The sequence below is a fragment of the Panulirus ornatus genome, chromosome 15, assembly GCF_036320965.1.
Source record: "Panulirus ornatus isolate Po-2019 chromosome 15, ASM3632096v1, whole genome shotgun sequence".
In the NCBI taxonomy this organism is placed as follows: domain Eukaryota; kingdom Metazoa; phylum Arthropoda; class Malacostraca; order Decapoda; family Palinuridae; genus Panulirus; species Panulirus ornatus.
The window spans coordinates 23,305,577-23,326,807 of NC_092238.1; the positions used below are offsets into that span (position 1 = coordinate 23,305,577).

Consider the following 21,231-nt stretch of genomic DNA (forward strand, 5'->3'; position numbering starts at 1 on the left):
AAATGCAAGAGTTTTGGAAAGAGGGGCAAGTATGAAGTCTGTTGGGGATGAGAGAGCTTGGGAAGTGAGTCAGTTGTTGTTCGCTGATGATACAGCGCTGGTGGCTGATTCATGTGAGAAACTGCAGAAGCTGGTGACTGAGTTTGGAAAAGTGTGTGGAAGAAGAAAGTTAAGAGTAAATGTGAATAAGAGCAAGGTTATTAAGTACAGTAGGGTTGAGGGTCAAGTCAATTGGGAGGTGAGTTTGAATGGAGAAAAACTGGAGGAAGTGAAGTGTTTTTAGATATCTGGGAGTGGATCTGGCAGCGGATGGAACCATGGAAGCGGAAGTGGATCATAGGGTGGGGGAGGGGGCGAAAATGCTGGGGGCCTTGAAGAATGTGTGGAAGTCGAGAACATTATCTCGGAAAGCAAAAATGGGTATGTTTGAAGGAATAGTGGTTCCAACAATGTTGTATGGTTGCGAGGTGTGGGCTATGGATAGAGTTGTGCGCAGGAGGATGGATGTGCTGGAAATGAGATGTTTGAGGACAATGTGTGGTGTGAGGTGGTTTGATCGAGTGAGTAACGTAAGGGTAAGAGAGATGTGTGGAAATAAAAAGAGCGTGGTTGAGAGAGCAGAAGAGGGTGTTTTGAAGTGGTTTGGGGACATGGAGAGGATGAGTGAGGAAAGATTGACCAAGAGGATATATGTGTCGGAGGTGGAGGGAACAAGGAGAAGAGGGAGACCAAATTGGAGGTGGAAAGATGGAGTGTAAAAGATTTTGTGTGATCGGGGCCTGAACATGCAGGAGGGTGAAAGGAGGGCAAGGAATAGAGTGAATTGGAGCGATGTGGTATACCGGGGTTGACGTGCTGTCAGTGGATTGAATCAAGGCATGTGAAGCGTCTGGGGTAAACCATGGAAAGCTGTGTAGGTATGTATATTTCCGTGTGTGGACGTATGTATATACATGTGTATGGGGGGGGGGTATTTCTTTCGTCTGTTTCCTTGCGCTACCTCGCAAACGCGGGAGACAGCGACAAAGTATAATAAAAAAAAAAATAAATGAAAAATATATATATATATATATATATATATATATATATATATATATATATATATATATATGGGAGCGGGGGGCTGGAAATCCTCCCCTCTCAATTTTTTTTAATTTTCCAAAAGAAGAAACAGAGAAGGGGGCCAGGTGAGGATATTCCCTCAGTGGCCCAGTTCTCTGTTCTTAACGCTACCTCGCTAACGCGGGAAATGGCGAATAGTTTGAAAAAAAAAAAAAAAAATATATATATATATATATATATATATATATATATATTGCACTTGACAGCTATAGACTGAGTGTGAATGAATGTGGCCTTTGTTGTCATTTCTTATTGCTACCTTGCGTGTGTGTGGGGGTAGATGGGTGCCATTTCATGTGTGGCGGGGTGGTGACGGGAATGGATGAAGGCAGTGAGTGTGGATGTGTACGTGTGTATATGTGTATGTATGTATACTTTGAAATGTACAGGTATGTTTATGTGCATGTGTGGGAGTTTATATATATGGATGTGTATGTGGGTGGGTTGGGCCATTCTTTCGTCTTTTTCCTTGCGCTACCTCGCTAACGCGGGAGACAGTGACTAAGTTTAATGAATAAATAAATGAAATATATATGATAAGGAGCTGTGGTCTTGGTGCACTACACATGACAGCTAGATACTGAGTGTGGACGAATGTGGCCTCTTTTGAGTTTTCTTGGTGCTACCTCGCTGAAGCAGGGGGTAGCTATGCTGTTTCCTGTGGAGCAGGGTAGCGCCAGGAATGGACGAAGGCAAGCAAGTATGAATACGTACACATGTATTTAATGTATCTGTCTGTGTATGCATATGTTGATATGTATATATGCGTGTATGGGCATGTGTGTATGAAAGGATTTGCCATTCTTCGTCTATTTCCTGGTGCTACCTCGCTGACGTAGGAAACAGCAATCAAGTTTAATAATAAATAATGGACTTAGCAGCGAATGGAACCATGGACGTTGAAGTTAGTCATGGGGTGAAGGAGAGGGCGAAGGTTCTGGGAGCGCTGAAGAATGCGTGGAAGGAGAGAACGTTATCTCGGACTGCAAAAATTGGCATGTTTGAAGGAATAGTGGTTCCAACAATGTTATGGTTGCAAGGCATGGGGTATAGATAGGATTGTGCAGAGGAGGGTGGATGTGTTGGAGATGAAATGTTTGAGGACAATATGTGGTGTGAGGTGGTTTGATCGAGTAAGTAATGAAAGGGTAAAAGAGATGTGTGATAATAAAAAGAGTGTGGTTGAGAGAGCAGAAGAGGATGTGTTGAAATGGTTTGGACATTTGGAGAGAATGAGTGAGGAAAGATTGACAATGAGGATATGTGTCAGAGGTGTAGGGAAGAAGAAGCTGGAGACCAAATTGGAGGTGGAATGTTGGAGTGAGTGCCTTAATTGTAATGCAGAGAGGTTGATGAAAGGGAAGAGGCAAGGGAGAATATGCATTTTGGAGGGAGGGAAAAACCTGTCTTGTATAATGTGCGGCAGGTCATTGTTATTGGGAAAGACATGAGAAGGTAGAGAGTTCCAAAGCTTGGATGTGTAGGGAAAGAAATGTTGATCAAAATGGCCCACCCTTGAGTTGCCAAAGGCCACACAGTAATCATCTGATGCAGTAGCTTGCCGAGTACTATTATGTGGTTTAGGTAGTGATGTGAGCACACAAACAGCCAGCTCTGGGGAGTAAAATCCAAAGTAATACCTGTAGAAGAAGAAAAGTGAACCAACATTGCAGCATAGGGCAACTGGGTCAACTTTTGAAGTTAGGCTGGAAGAGTTTATAAGTTAGACCACTTTAAACTCAACTCTTTCATATAAGTATGCATAGCTAGAACCTCCCCAGATGTGAGAGCAGTACGCCATACAAAGAACATAAGAAGTGAAGACACAGCAAGAGGCGTATTGGCCCGTGCTAGGCAGGTCCACCAACCGCCTGAATTATATACATCCAACCTTCGTCGTTTAAGGCTACCTACTTAGTAAAGAGCCACGTAGCTTCCACTACTGTACTTGGCAGCTGCTGCTGCTTCCATAAATCTACTACCCTACTATTATTCCCCAACCAATATTCTCGCAGCCTTATTACACACTTTAATACCCACATACAACCTAAATCTATTTTTTTTCTAATCTAGATCCATTATTTCTTGTTCTATCCTCCGGTGGTGTCATTTTGATGATAAAGTTGCAATAATACTCTAGCAGTTTTATAGCTAATAGCACTATTAATGAACCCTAACATTCTCGTAGCCTTATTACACACTTTAATACATTGTCACCGCGGCTGAAGATCCTTGTTCAACAGTACTTCTAGGTCTCTCACATTGTGTTTCACCAATAGTAATAATGTCCACTTTATAATCAGTCTTTATCCACACTAAGTGTTATGCATTTATCTACATTGAATCCCATTCTCCATGTACCCGTCCATCTGATAATATATTCAAGTCCCTCTGCAAATTCACTGAATTTTTACCTGAGTCAATTACAGCCTTTATTCTTGTATCATCGGCGAATTGACTTAACTATTCGAAGGAAATTTCATCTCTAGGTTCTCCCACTTTTTTAAAAGCACATTTTATATCTGTAATCTAGGGTTTACAAGATAAGAGTGAATTGTCGATGGAGAAATAAGTAGAAACTGGGTCTTGGAGGCATTAAACAACCAGATTTCTACTCCATTACGATATTTGGTCCACGTCTTATAAGTTTATTAAGGAAGTTGTGTCAAAACGAAGTTGTGTCAAAACGACATGAAGATCGAGTAGGAGAAGCACAATTGAAGGCTATGGAGAATTGCAGGCCGTGTTGATTCGATGTCGTATGAGTGCATTTGGTTATTTGTGGAAGAAAGGAAATCTTTGATATAGAGAAAATGTGTAGGAGACGAGATAGAAGCTTGAGGAACACTGTTCTTGATGGTTAAAGAGGTAGAGGCTGATCCATCAAGAACCACAAAGATAGAACGACCGGAGAGGAAACTACATATGAAGAAGGGAAGCTCACACATGAATCCACAATGTCACATTCTGTCCAAAGTTTTACTAAGATATGTCAAGGATGCACAGGATTCCCCCAAATCTTTCAAGGATGATAATTAGACATTAGTAAGAATATTACCTGTGGATCTTGCCTTGCGGAAACCATAATAGTGATCTGAGGTTACTGGAGCTGAGGAGCGATTGAAACTTTGGAAATGGTTGATGGCAGCGTGCAGGACAGTAGTTAGAGGGGTTATAATGATCACCATTCATAGATGGTAACGTTGCAGGACAGTAGTTAGAGGGGTTATAATGATCACCATTCATAGATGGTAACGCTGCAGGACAGTAGTTAGAGGGGTTATAATGATCACCAACACATGCTTCCAAGAAGAAGGAAAACTTCTGGTTTTTAAGCAGAAAGGAAACAGGAGCAAGCACAGGTGCAAGTTCAGAAGCACACCAGATGTGTACACGAGGATAACACGACCATAAACCTTGCTTGAGTCCAGACAGAGAAGTGCTTTTCGGACAACCCGAAAAAAAGGTTAGGAGCAGCATGGGATTTGTGAGAGGAGCATTAGGGGGTGAAGGAATGTTAGTCATGCAAAGTAGAGTTAGAGGAGAAACGAGAACCAAAGAGTTTCTTTGTCTCCGGCAAAGACAGCTAGAGTATCGTCAGAACGGCAAAGTGAAGGAAATGTAGAGTGACACATATTGTTAGAGAGGCGCTTGGCTAAAGACCAGAGAGACCCATCAGTGGAGGACAAGGAGAGGTTATTGTACATCCTCTCAATAAAGAAACGTACTTATTAGCAGCGATTACGAGCAGTGATACATGCTGAATGGGAGCCAGAGGAGGAGAGTTTTGCAAGCCCGATATGCCTGACCCCTTCCCTGAATGGCCTTAGAACAGGAACGAGTGAACCATAGATGGGAAGATGTCGTCTTGGAGGAAGAGGGGAAAAAATGCTTCCATTCCCGCAACAATAACGTCTGCTATGCGTTTGGCGGACAGAAGCATCACCACACGAGAGAGAGTAATGTACCCAGGCAAACGGAGAAAATAATCTATTCCAAGTAATTCCAGTCGGCTTTGTTGAGGTACCAGTCTACACACGTAGAAGGGGTAGCTGGAGGTGCTATGGAAACAGTTACGTTTTACGAGTGTGAACACATGAACCAACTGACACATATTTTGAAGTTGCAACGCGAAGAATTAACTGTGAATAACAATCATACAAAATGTAGGAAGCGGTCAGAATGGAGTAATGATTTACTCTATTTCATTGAGAATATTAGGTTCAACAACAACTGGGGACATACCACAACCCAACCCACATTCACAAAAACTAATACACAAGACCGGAACAATCTCTCTCTCTCTCTCTCTCTCTCTCTCTCTCTCTCTCTCTCTCTCTCTCTCTCTCTCTCTCTCTCTCGTATTGAACTTCCTTTCTTATTCTTGCCTCCCTCATCACACGGTGTCAGCTGACCCAAATCCGCTAACTTTGCCATCATAACGGAAACTACATTTTTGCGATGGCAGCAGACGACTTCCATCGCTTATGTTGCCCCACTGTATTTCAGTCTTTCTGGATTCACGTAATGTTGTTGGTATGCATTTTGTGTTGAGCAGGTGTAGACAGTAGACCCAGCCACCGACAACATGTATGTATGTGTCTTGAAGTACGAGTATGTTCGTGTCCACGTACGTCACTAGCCTCGCGCCGCCGCCTGCCTTACCAACGCCATTCTGTAGTACTCGTTCAAGTCTATGCTTCGGCCCTCGACTTTGGCTTCACATGGATCTGAGCGGATATATATTAGAAAGAAGACACCTTGCGTTGCTAAAACTTTTTTTTTAAGTTAATGATATATTATTGTAATAGACATGGAGGACAAAGAAATGGTTGGTAATAGTGAGTTGATGATAATGACGTGGGGAAAGTTGCATGGGTGCGCCGCAGTGTGGAAGGTCGAACGTGTGAGTCATGACAATGTGGCACATTGGTCTGGCGCCACGTGATGCGCTACTCTAGTGACGTCACCATGTCAGCACACACATGACGTCATGTTACAACTAACATGGACACGAGCGGATTTGCAAGATATTTGTTTTATTATACTTTGTCGCTGTCTCCCGCGTTAGCGAGGTGGCGTAAGGAAACAGACGAAAGAATGGCCTAACCCACCCACATACACATGTATATACATACAAGTCTACACACGCACATATACATACCTATACATCTCAACGTATATATACATATATATATATATATATATATATATATATATATATATATATATATATATATATATATATTTTTTTTTTTTTTTTAATTTTCCAAAAGAGGGAACAGAGAAGGGGGCCAGGTGAGGATTTTCCGTCTAAGGCCCAGTCCTCTGTTCTTAACGCTACCTCGCAAACGCGGGAAATGGCGAATCGTATGAAAAAAAAAAAAAAAAATGAAACATAATACATACTGTCTGCCTTTATTCTTTCTCGTCGCCACCTCGCCACACATGAAATAACAACACCCTCCCCCTCATGTGCGCGAGGTAGCGCTAGGAAAAGACAGCAAAGGCCACATTCGTTCACACTCAGTCTCTAGCTGTCATGTAATAATGCACCGAAACCACAACTCCCTTTCCACATTCAGGCCCCACAAAACTTTCCATGGTTTACCCCAGACGCTTCACATGCCCTGGTTCAATCCATTGACAGCACGTCGACCCCGGTATACCACATCGTTCCAGTTCACTCTATTCCTTGCACGCCTTTCACCCTCCTGCATGTTCAGGCCCCGATCCCTCAAAATCTTTTTCACTCCATCTTTCCACCTCCAATTTGGTCTCCCACTTCTCCTCGTTCCCTCCACCTCTGACACATATATCCTCTTGGTCAACCTTTCCTCACTCCATGTGACCAAACCATTTCAAAACATCCTCTTCTGCTCTCTCAACCACACTCTTGTTTTCCAGATGTACGTCTTAGTCTCTGGAGGTGAGGCGTTATGCAGACATAACATGTAATGTAGACATTTGAGGCTCGTGTAGTTACTAACAAGTAATGGAAAATACGTTAGAATTACTTAACCATATCATCATAAGTGGATACTTGTTAGTCATAGTTCATGTAGCATAAGTGTACTTAGGTGATGAGGGTCACCCACTGAGTCAAAAAGCTATTTCGGTATGTCCGTGTCAATGTTTGACCCCATTTTTCTCGGTAACATAAGCTTAGGTCAGGCGTGGGGGGCAGCCTTCTACATTTAACATTCACATTGGCTATGAGAATTTGACATTGCTTTCTGCAAGGTGATTGATAGATTGATATCAGTGTTCTACATGGCTACTGATAGATTGTTACCAGATACATAATGTAAAGATCTTATGTGTGATGAAACATTTTCGGTGTGTCCTGTGTTCTTTGGTTGACCTCTCCAGGTGTTGGCTACACAACAACCATCATTTGATCCCTGTCATACAGTACATTTCAGTAGTCTGTATTTACTTACACCTTACGTAAGGTTGCTGTATAATTTTATAAATTATAACATTATCTCAACATACGTTCCTCTCATGTAGTGCCTGATTCTATATGTAACTGCATGATACCCATCCTGACGTCATACATGTAATGGAAACCTTACCGTAAGTACCATAAGTACAAGTGTTGTATGATCACAACATAATACCACTTGAAGTATAAGTACAAGTGTTGTATGATCACAACATAATACCACTTGAAGTATAAGTACAAGTGTTGTATGATCACAACATAATACCACTTGAAGTATAAGTACAAGTGTTGTATGATCACAACATAATACCACTTGAAGTATAAGTACAAGTGTTGTATGATCACAACATAATACCACTTGAAGTATAAGTACAAGTGTTGTATGATCACAACATAATACCACTTGAAGTATAAGTACAAGTGTTGTATGATCACAACATAATACCACTTGAAGTATAAGTACAAGTATTATTGATACACATTATATGGTGTAATTTACAGTATTCGATGTGATACAGAGAACATGGAATGATACGTGGAACATAGAACGATATATGAGATGTATAGAACAACAGATGTATAGAACATGAAGTAATTAGAGCATTAGAGTGTACATAGAAGGTACAGGAAACATGAGGAGACATATAGAATAGGAAAGAGTATAGAATAGACAATTGAAGAAGGAAGGTGAGGTAGTGAGCAGAACAGGAAACCCTTGCCAGTACACACAGAATATGAGATACCTGTAGGGAAATTAAGCGGTGCAGAGAACTTAAGGTGATGCACAGAACATGTAATATTGTAGAGAACATGGAGTGCACCGATCATGAATCACTGGAGATAGAACATAAGATGAACAGAAATGTTATGACGCTGTACAGATGGCACTGATGTTCTTTGTCATCTTCCTTCCACCTGTCTGTTTTGCACGCCTCCTTCCTCCTCTTTTGTCTGCCTACATGAAGGCAGCCAGCCAGCCAACCAGTACGTGGTACTGCTGGTTCCCTCCCTCATGTCATCCAGCCAGCCAACCAGTACGTGGTACTGCTGGTTCCCTCCCTCGTGTCATCACATCCTGCCTTACGTTTATACTGCTCTTCACTTGGCTTGTCTTATTTCCTTCTCATCCTTGAAGTCGGACTTTCGTCTGCCATTTCTTTTCTTTTAGCCATACTTTTATTTGTGGCTTTTTCATAGTGTGTTCGTTGGTCGTGGTCTTGCTCTGCGTGTGTGATCATCAATGTTTGTGTCATTGTATGTTTGTTGTGTTGTTGGCTGTAACTGAGCCGTGGACACAAGGATGGAGACATCTTACATACATACTATGGCACAATGACCCAGCCAACTGCAGCTTTCCTTTTGGATTACCGTTACTGACGCAACAACTACACCTTACAACGAACTACATCTGATACGATGATACCATTACACTTATAGGTAGGACATGATGAATGCATGATACCATTACACTTATAGGTAGGACATGATGAATGCATGATACCATTACACTTATGGGTAGGACATGATGAATGCATGATACCATTACACTTATAGGTAGGACATGATGAATGCATGATACCATTACACTTATAGGTAGGACATGATGATTGTCAGGAATTACAGATGATCTACATGTCATATTAAGGCCACGTACTTGCTAACACACGTCAGGACTCAAGCAATGCTCAATATTGCTTAACTGCAAACTTTACCTTTTCACACAAGAAAAATGATTTCACTCCCTTGCCAGTTTACCATACTGACAGAAAATTACGCCCTTAACTAATGTGCACACGATTACTCTAAATAACTACGCAGGGTAAATAACTAGTTGCATCATTATATGCAGGGAATTAAAGGAATCGGACAGTGATGACGTCAAAATGGGCGTCACGATGGGGCCTGGTGTGAGGCTAGGATGAGTAACTTCCTGACGCATTTAAGCTACTTTATCACTTAATGTTTCGGACACATTTTTCTGTCGTATCTTTTTGTGTAATAGGACGTACGTTCCTCTAATACATAAGTTAAACGTTTGAAATAGGACTGCTAATCATTAACAGTAAAGATGTTTGATGAAATTTTCGTATTCTTGGGAAAATCCTCGTCCGAGGATATTCGTCGACAAGTACGGTCGAAAACTCTTTCTCCGTGTCGCAGTCTCCGCCTCCCTACACTGAATGAATCTCGAGGTCTCGTCAGGCAACTTTGATCTCTAACGGGACTCAATTCACGGCCACGCGGGACTGACTGCGCATGCGCCCTACGGCTGGCGCTAAAATTCAAAATGTCATGCTGAGAACGCTGATTGGTCCAGATCTATGTGATGACGTCACATTCCCGAGGGTATATATACTCCTACTTTCACCGGACGCACGAGACGCAGCCCAGAAACACATCTAGTACGTTCCCCGACAAGGAAGATATTACCTGATATTCGTGCCACAGGAACCTTTAAAGTGAATTATTAACTGGATATAATGTCGTGTGATTCGCGTGTGGGACTAGAGGCTCAAAAGCTGATCAATATATCGCTCGGCAAGATGGCGGCTTCGCGCGTGGGGCGAAGTGGCGCATCATTACACAAATCTCTTCTTGTAGCTTCGGTGTTGCAACGTGCCCGTCACGTCATCTTGGAGGAGAGTTACAACGTACACCGTGCTACACACCCTGAGGCATATCCTCAACCCCCTGCCACCCCACCACCACCACCACCTTCAGCAGGAGCTGTGTACACGTCGCTCCTGCCGCCTGCCTCATCTTCATCATCCATGACAGTCGCATCCACCACGACGCCAAGCTCATCATCCCTCAGTGTCGTACCATCGGTGACGCCCGCGCCACCCACCACAGCCGCTCTGCCGACCGAGGATAATAACAGCGACTCAGAAGACAAGGAGAACCGTATGTGTGAGAAGCTGGAGCAGCAGCAGCAGCAGCAGGGAGGGAGAGTGCCTCTCACCGATCATTGTGGCAACAGTCGTGCTGCCTCGCTCAAGAGACGACGATGTGTGAGTCAGCAGGAGACGCAGGAGGCAGTGTGGTCCATCCTGCCCAAGCGGTCCCGCACGGTGGTGGAAGGTCGCGTGGTCGACGTGGCTGCAGACCTGCGTCAGGAGAGTGAGTCGTGTGCTAACAGTATGGAGGTGGAGCACATAACCTCGCTCGTCTCCATCTTCAGTTTCGGAGGTCAACGTGTGGACCTGTGCGGGGCGGAGGCGGCTAGGGAGGACATGGCCTCATATCAACCTGTGGCCCTGGCCGTGTGAGGTGACCCTACCACCCTAGCTAGTGTGACCTGCTGTACCTGACGAGGCTTTGGCCCGCGCCTGCTAGTCAACCCCACCCAAGCCACGCCCGCCCGCCCGCCCGCCCGCTCCTCCTGCTGGTGCTGGTGCCACGGCCGCCATGGACGCCTTCCTCGCTGCACCACCAGAGGTTCCTGGTGGAGGAGCAAGCTTGGTGGGAGGGAGACGATGGTCATGGCTGGTACTTGGCGTGCAAGCAAGACGACCTCACTGACCGTGAGGCCATCATCATCATCACGTGAACTCTGGTTGTTGTACCATTAAGTAGCCTTTTTGATATTTTATATTGCCTACGGTTGTAGTTGGCAAATGCTGGTTATTACTGTCATCCGTCCTTGTACAAGTTCAAGTACGAAGGGAATGTTGTAGTGAACACAAGACACTACGTCGAGCCAAGTGAGGAACTGTGAGTGTTGAACCTTACGATCATGATGATGACGTAGGAGGAGGAGGAGGAGGAGGAGGTGAGGGCCGGCAAGACGACGACGACGGAGGAGGAGGAGGTGTGTGTGCGGCCACCATGATGGTGTGTCCGTGTGTGTGTGTGTGTCTCATTACACACGTACATGTGATACTAACGTGTACATACATACATACACACATACATACATAACTTGTGTACAAAAGAGATTATATTTATCACTCACTGGCTGTGTTCGCTGGTGTTTTACAAGAAATTTTTATTTTATATACTCTCATGTTGAAAATTTAATAGAAAAATAAAAGTCAAATATTTGTCATTCTTTTACTTGTCCTGACTTGATGAAATGATGACGTAGCATGTAGTGAAGCTACAATGTGTTGTTTGTTTATATTATTAAATGTTGATATATAAAGTGGGAACATCCTGGTTTGGTTAATACGACAAGAAAGATGTTGCATTACTGAATATAAAGGGACAAATTAATGCCCAGGCATTGAGTGATGACGTAACATGGAGGAGGCCATGTAGATTACGTTGAATGGTAATTATTGTCTTCCAATGGTTTCCTCCATACTTACTTACTAGACCAATATTGTATTACAACCTTATGATGATGATGTCCCTCATTATGTAAGTATTGTTATACAAGGGTTTGACCTGCAATATTATACCGCAACACCTTTCAAGAGACGTGAGTTTTATTGAAACTTCATGATTACTTTGGTGAGACGTGAATTACATTTAAACTATTCAAAATAAGTTTAGTGAGACAAATTGCATTTAAACTTCATGATAAGTTTAGTGAGACGTGAGTTACATAGAAACTATTCATGGTATTTTTGGTGACACGTGAGTTACATTTAAACTTCATGATAAGTTTCAGGTGACACGTTAGTTACATTGAAACATCATGATTTGTGGTGAGTCGTGAGTTGCATTTAAACTAGTCATGATCAAGTTTAGTAAGACGTAAGTTAAATTTAAACTTCATGATGTTTGACAACGTGAGTTACATTTAACTATGCATGATAAATTTGGTGTCTGGTGAGTTGCATTTAAACATGATGTTTGGTGACATGAGTTACAGTTAAGCCATGATAAGTTTGATGACGCGCGAGTTACATTTAAACTAAGTTTGGTGGTACGTAAGTTACATTTAAACTATTCATGATAAGTTTGGTGAGACGTGAGTTACATTTAAACTTCATGATAAGTTTGGTGGGATGTGTTACATTTAAGCTATTGGCGATAAGTTTCGTGAGACGTGTTACACTTAAACTTCATGATAATTTTGTTGACACGTGAGTTGCATTTAAACTATTCGTAATAAATTTGGTGAGACATGAGTTACATTTAAACTTCATGATAAGTTACGTGAGTTGCATTTAAACTTCATAAGTTTGGTGACACGTAAGTTACATTTAAACTTCATAATAAGTTTGGTGACACGTGAGTTACATTTAAACTATAAGTTTGGTGACACGTGAGTTACATTTAAACTTCATTAGAAGTTTGATGAGATGTGAGTTACATTTAAACTTCATGATAAGTTTGGTGAGACGTGTTACACTTAAACTTCATGATAATTTTGTTGACACGTGAGTTACATTTAAACTTCGTAATAAATTTGGTAGACGTGAGTTACATTTAAACTATTCATGATAAGTTCCTTGAGACGTGAGTTACATTTAAACTTCATAAGTTTGATGACACGTAAGTTACATTTAAACTATTCATAAGTTTGGTGAGACGTGAGTTACATTTAAACTGTTCATGATACGTTTGTTGAGACGTGTTACATTTATACTTCATGATAAGTTTGGTGAGACGTGAGTTATATTTAAACTTCATAATAAGTTTGATGATATGTGAGATACATTTAAACTTCATAATACGTTTGGTGAGACGTGAGTTACATTAAAACTTCATAAGTTTGGTGACACGTGAGTTACATTTAAACTTCATAAGTTTGATATGTGAGTTACATTTAAACTTCATAATACGTTTGGTGAGACGTGAGTTACATTTAAACTTCATAAGTTTGGTGACACGTGAGTTACATTTAAACTATTCATGATAAGTTTGGTGACACTTGAGTTACATTTAAACTTTATAAGTTTGGTTACACGTGAGTTACATTTAAACTTCATAATAAGTTTGGTGAGACGTGAATTAAGTAGATTGAGAATGACCAGCCTACACAGTTTGCGGTACTTAGGAGAAAATTCGTTAGTTTATAATAAAACTTTGTATAGCTTTGTTCCAGCTGGCATGATGGACACATATTGGTCTGGAATTGGATCATATTTTGATGAAAGTGATTTTTGAAAGCTGAGGCCGATTTGTTTTCGTAGTAAGCGATCATTTGTTTGTACAATTAACACTTCCTATATTAGTCTGAGCAGCTATCTTCATTATTATGGACATATAATGTTACCACCTGCCTTAATGTATTGCTCATTTGATAATTTATCATGTAATGTGTTTTACATGCAGTAGCCAAAGTTAATTATTACTTGTGCACCACTGATAACGACAAAGCTGTTAACTGACTCTCTCGTTACCACTGATAACGACAAAGCTGTTAACTGACTCTCTCGTTACCACTGATAACTACAAAGCTGTTAACTGACTCCCTCGTTACCACTGATAACTACAAAGCTGTTAACTGACTCCATCTCGTTAGCAATTTAGCCGACTCTCGTTGACCTCGTTAGTGAGGAGCAGGTCAAGGGACTTGTATGATTATTGGCTGTTGCAGATGTTAAAGTTATAAATACAATATTATTGTGTAACTCAGACTGAGTGACTACTGTCAGCTTAATGACGTAACTTGGCTTGTAATTGATGATATTAATGATGCTCTAACTTAACCTGAAGATAATGTTAAGATAAAAGATTAATGTAACACAAAATAAACGAATCATACTTTGTGAAGAGAAGTCATGATATTGTGGGAGTGGATATATAATATTTATCAATACAACATGTGAACGCCATTAAAATGATGATTATTATGATATTGCTAGAAAGTCGAAAACAGACGCAAATGTGTGTAATTTCTTCACTGGGATAAGATAATTATGAACAAATGTTATAACGTTTCCTGTTGTTGTCAATATTGTAAATCATATTTCTTTGAAGACATCATTAGAGTCGTGACTGTACATACTATGATCTTCCCCTTGTGTTCCTACACCAAACTTGATTAGTATTTCCTTCATCATGGGATGTATGGATGGATGTATGTATGTATGTATGGATGGATGTATGTATGTATGTATGTATGGATGTATGTATGTATGGATGGATGGATGTATGTATGTATGGATGTATGTATGTATGTATGTATGTATGGAGTACATCAAACAATGTTCATGTTTGTACTCCAAACCTCATATCACAATGCCAGAAAATGTTAAGTATTTTCAAGTTTACAACATATTCATTTTAGCCATATTTTTTCATTGCAATAAAGATGGTTTTATTTACATAATAGATGGTAGGTAGCAGAGAATGTGATGCCGGAGTTAGTAGACATTTTCTGTTGGTCAATTTAGCTGGTTGATTGTGTTATTATCAAGATATGATAACAAACTTGAACTGTTATACATACAACTCCTCCATCACCCACAAACATTGACAACTACATTTCATTATTATTGCTAACTTCATTAAAAAAAAATGGCTTCATACATTTAGAATTTGTTTATTTATGATAAAATGACATCCATAGAATCAGATGATGTCGAAACAAGAATAGAAATTTATATATCATTAATATAATGTTCATTAAGTTAGACATCTGACGTTTTAAGACTTCCTGCGGTGAACTGCCCAGCACAATCATGTTCAATGGTCTAGAAGTAATCATATGGGTATCCCAGTGTCCCAGGTATGGGTATCCCAGTGTCCCAGGTATGGGTATCCCAGTGTCCCAGGTATGGGTATCCCAGTGTCCCAGGTATGAGTGTCCCAGTGTCCCAGGTATGGGTATCTCAGTGTCCCAGGTATGGGTATCCCAGTGTCCCAGGTATGGGTATCCCAGTGTCCCAGGTATGGGTATCTCAGTGTCCCAGGTATGGGTATCCCAGTGTCCCAGGTATGGGTATCCCAGTGTCCCAGGTATGGGTATCCCAGTGTCCCAGGTATGGGTATCCCAGTGTCCCAGGTATGGGTATCCCAGTGTCCCAGGTATGGGTATCCCAGTGTCCCAGGTATGAGTGTCCCAGTGTCCCAGGTATGGGTATCCCAGTGTCCCAGGTATGGGTATCCCAGTGTCCCAGGTATGGGTATCCCAGTGTCCCAGGTATGGGTATCTCAGTGTCCCAGGTATGAGTGTCCCAGTGTCCCAGGTATGGGTATCCCAGTGTCCCAGGTATGGGTATCCCAGTGTCCCAGGTATGGGTATCCCAGTGTCCCAGGTATGGGTATCCCAGTGTCCCAGGTATGGGTATCCCAGTGTCCCAGGTATGGGTATCTCAGTGTCCCAGGTATGGGTATCCCAGTGTCCCAGGTATGGGTATCCCAGTGTCCCAGGTATGAGTGTCCCAGTGTCCCAGGTATGGGTATCCCAGTGTCCCAGGTATGGGTATCTCAGTGTCCCAGGTATGGGTATCCCAGTGTCCCAGGTATGGGTATCCCAGTGTCCCAGGTATGAGTGTCCCAGTGTCCCAGGTATGGGTATCCCAGTGTCCCAGGTATGGGTATCCCAGTGTCCCAGGTATGAGTGTCCCAGTGTCCCAGGTATGGGTATCCCAGTGTCCCAGGTATGGGTATCCCAGTGTCCCAGGTATGAGTGTCCCAGTGTCCCAGGTATGGGTATCCCAGTGTCCCAGGTATGGGTATCCCAGTGTCCCAGGTATGAGTGTCCCAGTGTCCCAGGTATGGGTATCCCAGTGTCCCAGGTATGGGTATCTCAGTGTCCCAGGTATGGGTATCCCAGTGTCCCAGGTATGGGTATCCCAGTGTCCCAGGTATGAGTGTCCCAGTGTCCCAGGTATGGGTATCCCAGTGTCCCAGGTATGGGTATCCCAGTGTCCCAGGTATGAGTGTCCCAGTGTCCCAGGTATGGGTATCCCAGTGTCCCAGGTATGGGTATCCCAGTGTCCCAGGTATGAGTGTCCCAGTGTCCCAGGTATGGGTATCCCAGTGTCCCAGGTATGGGTATCCCAGTGTCCCAGGTATGGGTATCCCAGTGTCCCAGGTATGGGTATCCCAGTGTCCCAGGTATGGGTATCCCAGTGTCCCAGGTATGGGTATCCCAGTGTCCCAGGTATGGGTATCCCAGTGTCCCAGGTATGGGTATCCCAGTGTCCCAGGTATGGGTATCCCAGTGTCCCAGGTATGGGTATCCCAGTGTCCCAGGTATGGGTGTCCCAGTGTCCCAGGTATGGGTATCCCAGTGTCCCAGGTACGGGTATCCCAGTGTCCCAGGTATGGGTATCCCAGTGTCCCAGGTATGGGTATCCCAGTGTCCCAGGTATGGGTATCCCAGTGTCCCAGGTATGGGTATCCCAGTGTCCCAGGTATGGGTATCCCAGTGTCCCAGGTATGGGTATCCCAGTGTCCCAGGTATGGGTGTCCCAGTGTCCCAGGTATGGGTATCCCAGTGTCCCAGGTATGGGTATCCCAGTGTCCCAGGTATGGGTATCCCAGTGTCCCAGGTATGGGTATCCCAGTGTCCCAGGTATGGGTGTCCCAGTGTCCCAGGTATGGGTATCCCAGTGTCCCAGGTATGGGTATCCCAGTGTCCCAGGTATGGGTATCCCAGTGTCCCAGGTATGGGTATCCCAGTGTCCCAGGTATGGGTATCCCAGTGTCCCAGGTATGGGTATCCCAGTGTCCCAGGTATGGGTATCCCAGTGTCCCAGGTATGGGTATCCCAGTGTCCCAGGTATGGGTGTCCCAGTGTCCCAGGTATGGGTATCCCAGTGTCCCAGGTATGGGTATCCCAGTGTCCCAGGTATGGGTGTCCCAGTGTCCCAGGTATGGGTATCCCAGTGTCCCAGGTATGGGTGTCCCAGTGTCCCAGGTATGGGTATCCCAGTGTCCCAGGTATGGGTATCCCAGTGTCCCAGGTATGGTGTCCCAGTGTCCCAGGTATGGGTATCCCAGTGTCCCAGGTATGGGTATCCCAGTGTCCCAGGTATGGGTATCCCAGTGTCCCAGGTATGGGTATCCCAGTGTCCCAGGTATGGGTGTCCCAGTGTCCCAGGTATGGGTATCCCAGTGTCCCAGGTATGGGTATCCCAGTGTCCCAGGTATGGGTATCCCAGTGTCCCAGGTATGGGTATCCCAGTGTCCCAGGTATGGGTGTCCCAGTGTCCCAGGTATGGGTATCCCAGTGTCCCAGGTATGGGTATCCCAGTGTCCCAGGTATGGGTATCCCAGTGTCCCAGGTATGGGTATCCCAGTGTCCCAGGTATGGGTAGTCCCAGTGTCCCAGGTATGGGTATCCCAGTGTCCCAGGTATGGGTATCCCAGTGTCCCAGGTATGGGTATCCCAGTGTCCCAGGTATGGGTATCCCAGTGTCCCAGGTATGGGTATCCCAGTGTCCCAGGTATGGGTATCCCAGTGTCCCAGGTATGGGTATCCCAGTGTCCCAGGTATGGGTATCCCAGTGTCCCAGGTATGGGTTTCCCAGTGTCCCAGGTATGGGTATCCCAGTGTCCCAGGTATGGGTATCCCAGTGTCCCAGGTATGGGTATCCCAGTGTCCCAGGTATGGGTATCCCAGTGTCCCAGGTATGGGTATCCCAGTGTCCCAGGTATGGGTATCCCAGTGTCCCAGGTATGGGTGTCCCAGTGTCCCAGGTATGGGTATCCCAGTGTCCCAGGTATGGGTATCCCAGTGTCCCAGGTATGGGTATCCCAGTGTCCCAGGTATGGGTGTCCCAGTGTCCCAGGTATGGGTATCCCAGTGTCCCAGGTATGGGTATCCCAGTGTCCCAGGTATGGGTGTCCCAGTGTCCCAGGTATGGGTATCCCAGTGTCCCAGGTATGGGTATCCCAGTGTCCCAGGTATGGGTATCCAGTGTCCCAGGTATGGGTTCAGTGTCCAGTGGGTATCCAGTGTCCCAGGTATGGTGTCCCAGTGTCCCAGTATGGGTATCCAGTGTCCAGTATGGTGTTCCAGTGTCAGGTAGTTCCAGTGTCCAGAGTATGGGTATCCAGTAGTCCAGGTAGGCGTGTCCCATGCCAGGTATGGTATCCAGTGTCCCAGTAAGTCATGGTATCCCATGTCCCAGGTATGGTGTATCCAGTGTCACAGGTCATGTTCCCAGTAGTCCCAGGTATAGGGTATATCCCAGTGTCCAGGTATGTTCTTCATGTGTCATAGGTATGGTTCGTCTTCAGTGTCCATATGGTTATGTGGTATAGTGTCTCATGTAGAGGTATCTCATGTAGTCGCAGTAAAGTAGTCACTACAGCTTCATGAGGTAAGCTTCCTTATGTATCCACTATGTCCCAGTATGTGCTGTCAGTGCCAGTCATGCTTCCCAGTGTCCATGTCTGCATCCTTCATGTAATCATAGCAGTACTCTTCATGTAGTCATAGCAGTACTCTTCATGTAATCATAGCAGTACTCTTCATGTAGTCATAGCAGTACTCTTCATGTAGTCATAGCAGTGCCCTTCATGTAGTCATAGCATGTCTCTTCATGTAGTCATAGCAGTACCTCTTCATGGTCATCAGTGCCTTCATGTAGTCATAGCAGTACTCTTCATGTAGTCATAGCAGTGTCCCTTCATGTAGTCATACAGTCCTTCATGTAGTCATAGTAGTGCCCTTCATGTAGTCATAGCAGTACTCTTCATGTAGTCAGGTCCCAATGCGTACCCAGTAGTCCCATAGGTACCTCATGTAGTATGCAGTGCCCTTCATGTAGTCATCAGTATCTTCATGTAGTCATAGCAGTGTCCTCATGTGTCATGGTATCATGTCAGGTATCTTCATGTAGTCATAGAGTGCCCTTCATGTAGTCATAGCAGTCCTTCAGTAGTATAGCATACTCTTCATGTAGTCATAGCAGTGCCCTTCATGTAGTCCATACGAGGTACTCTTCATGTAGTCATAGCAGTACTCTTCATGTAGTCATAGTAGTGCCCTTCATGTAGTCATAGCAGTACTCTTCATGTAGTCATAGCAGTGCCCTTCATGTAGTCATAGCAGTACTCTTCATGTAGTCATAGCAGTACTCTTCATGTAGTCATAGCAGTACTCTTCATGTAGTCATAGTAGTGCCCTTCATGTAGTCATAGTAGTGCCCTTCATGTAGTCATAGTAGTGCCCTTCATGTAGTCATAGCAGCACTCTTCATGTAGTCATAGTAGTGCCCTTCATGTAGTCATAGCAGTACTCTTCATGTAGTCATAGCAGTACTCTTCATGTAGTCATAGTAGTGCCCTTCATGTAGTCATAGTAGTGCCCTTCATGTAGTCATAGTAGTGCCCTTCATGTAGTCATAGCAGTGCCCTTCATGTAGTCATAGCAGTGCCCTTCATGTAGTCATGGTAGTGCCCTTCATGTAGTCATAGCAGTACTCTTCATGTAGTCATAGTAGTGCCCTTCATGTAGTCATAGCAGTCCCCTTCATGTAGTCATAGTAGTGCCCTTCATGTAGTCATAGCAGTACTCTTCATGTAGTCATAGCAGTGCCCTTCATGTAGTCATAGTAGTGCCCTTCATGTAGTCATAGTAGTGCCCTTCATGTAGTCATAGCAGTCCCCTTCATGTAGTCATAGTAGTGCCCTTCATGTAGTCATAGCAGTACTCTTCATGTAGTCATAGCAGTGCCCTTCATGTAGTCATAGTAGTGACCTTCATGTAGTCATAGTAGTGCCCTTCATGTAGTCATAGCAGTCCCCTTCATGTAGTCATAGTAGTGCCCTTCATGTAGTCATAGCAGTGCCCTTCATGTAGTCATAGCAGTGCCCTTCATGTAGTCATAGTAGTGCCCTTCATGTAGTCATAGCAGTACTCTTCATGTAGTCATAGCAGTGCCCTTCATGTAGTCATAGTAGTGCCCTTCATGTAGTCATAGTAGTGCCCTTCATGTAGTCATAGCAGTGCCCTTCATGTAGTCATAGCAGTACTCTTCATGTAGTCATAGTAGTGCCCTTCATGTAGTCATAGCAGTCCCCTTCATGTAGTCATAGTAGTGCCCTTCATGTAGTCATAGCAGTGCCCTTCATGTAGTCATAGTAGTGCCCTTCATGTAGTCATAGCAGTGCCCTTCATGTAGTCATAGTAGTGCCCTTAATGTACTCATAGTAGTACTCTTCATGTAGTCATAGTAGTGCCCTTCATGTAGTCATAGCAGCACTCTTCATGTAGTCATAGTAGTGCCCTTAATGTAGTCATAGTAGTACTCTTCATGTAGTCATAGTAGTGCCCTTCATGTAGTCATAGCAGCACTCTTCATGTAGTCATAGCAGTACTCTTCATGTAGTCATAGCAGTACTCTTCATGTAGTCATAGTAGTGCCCTTCATGTAGTCATAGTAGTGCCCTTCATGTAGTCATAGCAGTGCCCTTCATGTAGTCATAGTAGTGCCCTTCATGTAGTCATAGCAGTGCCCTTCATGTAGTCATAGCAGTACTCTTCATGTAGTCATAGCAGTACTCTTCATGTAGTCATAGTAGTGCCCTTCAGGTAGTCATAGCAGTGACTCTTCATGTAGTCATAGTAGTGCCCTCATGTAGTCATTAGCAGTACTCTTCATGTAGTCATAGCAGTGCCCTTCATGTAGTCATAGCAGTACTCTTCATGTAGTCATAGCAGTGCCCTTCATGTAGTCATAGCAGTACTCTTCATGTAGTCATAGCAGTGCCCTTCATGTAGTCATAGCAGTACTCTTCATGTGGTCATAGCAGTGCCCTTCATGTAGTCATAGCAGTACTCTTCATGTAGTCATAGCAGTGCC

The 21,231-nt window shown here is 43.8% G+C and overlaps 1 protein-coding gene across 1 annotated transcript; it reads left to right on the forward strand.

Moving 5' to 3' along the window:
• The first annotated feature begins 9,927 nt into the window (after window positions 1–9,927).
• LOC139753749 (uncharacterized) lies at window positions 9,928–11,614 on the forward strand. Its single transcript, XM_071670562.1, has one exon. It carries the CDS (start codon window positions 10,051–10,053, stop codon window positions 10,837–10,839), a length of 789 nt encoding a protein of 262 aa, XP_071526663.1. The 5' UTR covers window positions 9,928–10,050; the 3' UTR covers window positions 10,840–11,614.
• Window positions 11,615–21,231: the final 9,617 nt, after the last annotated feature.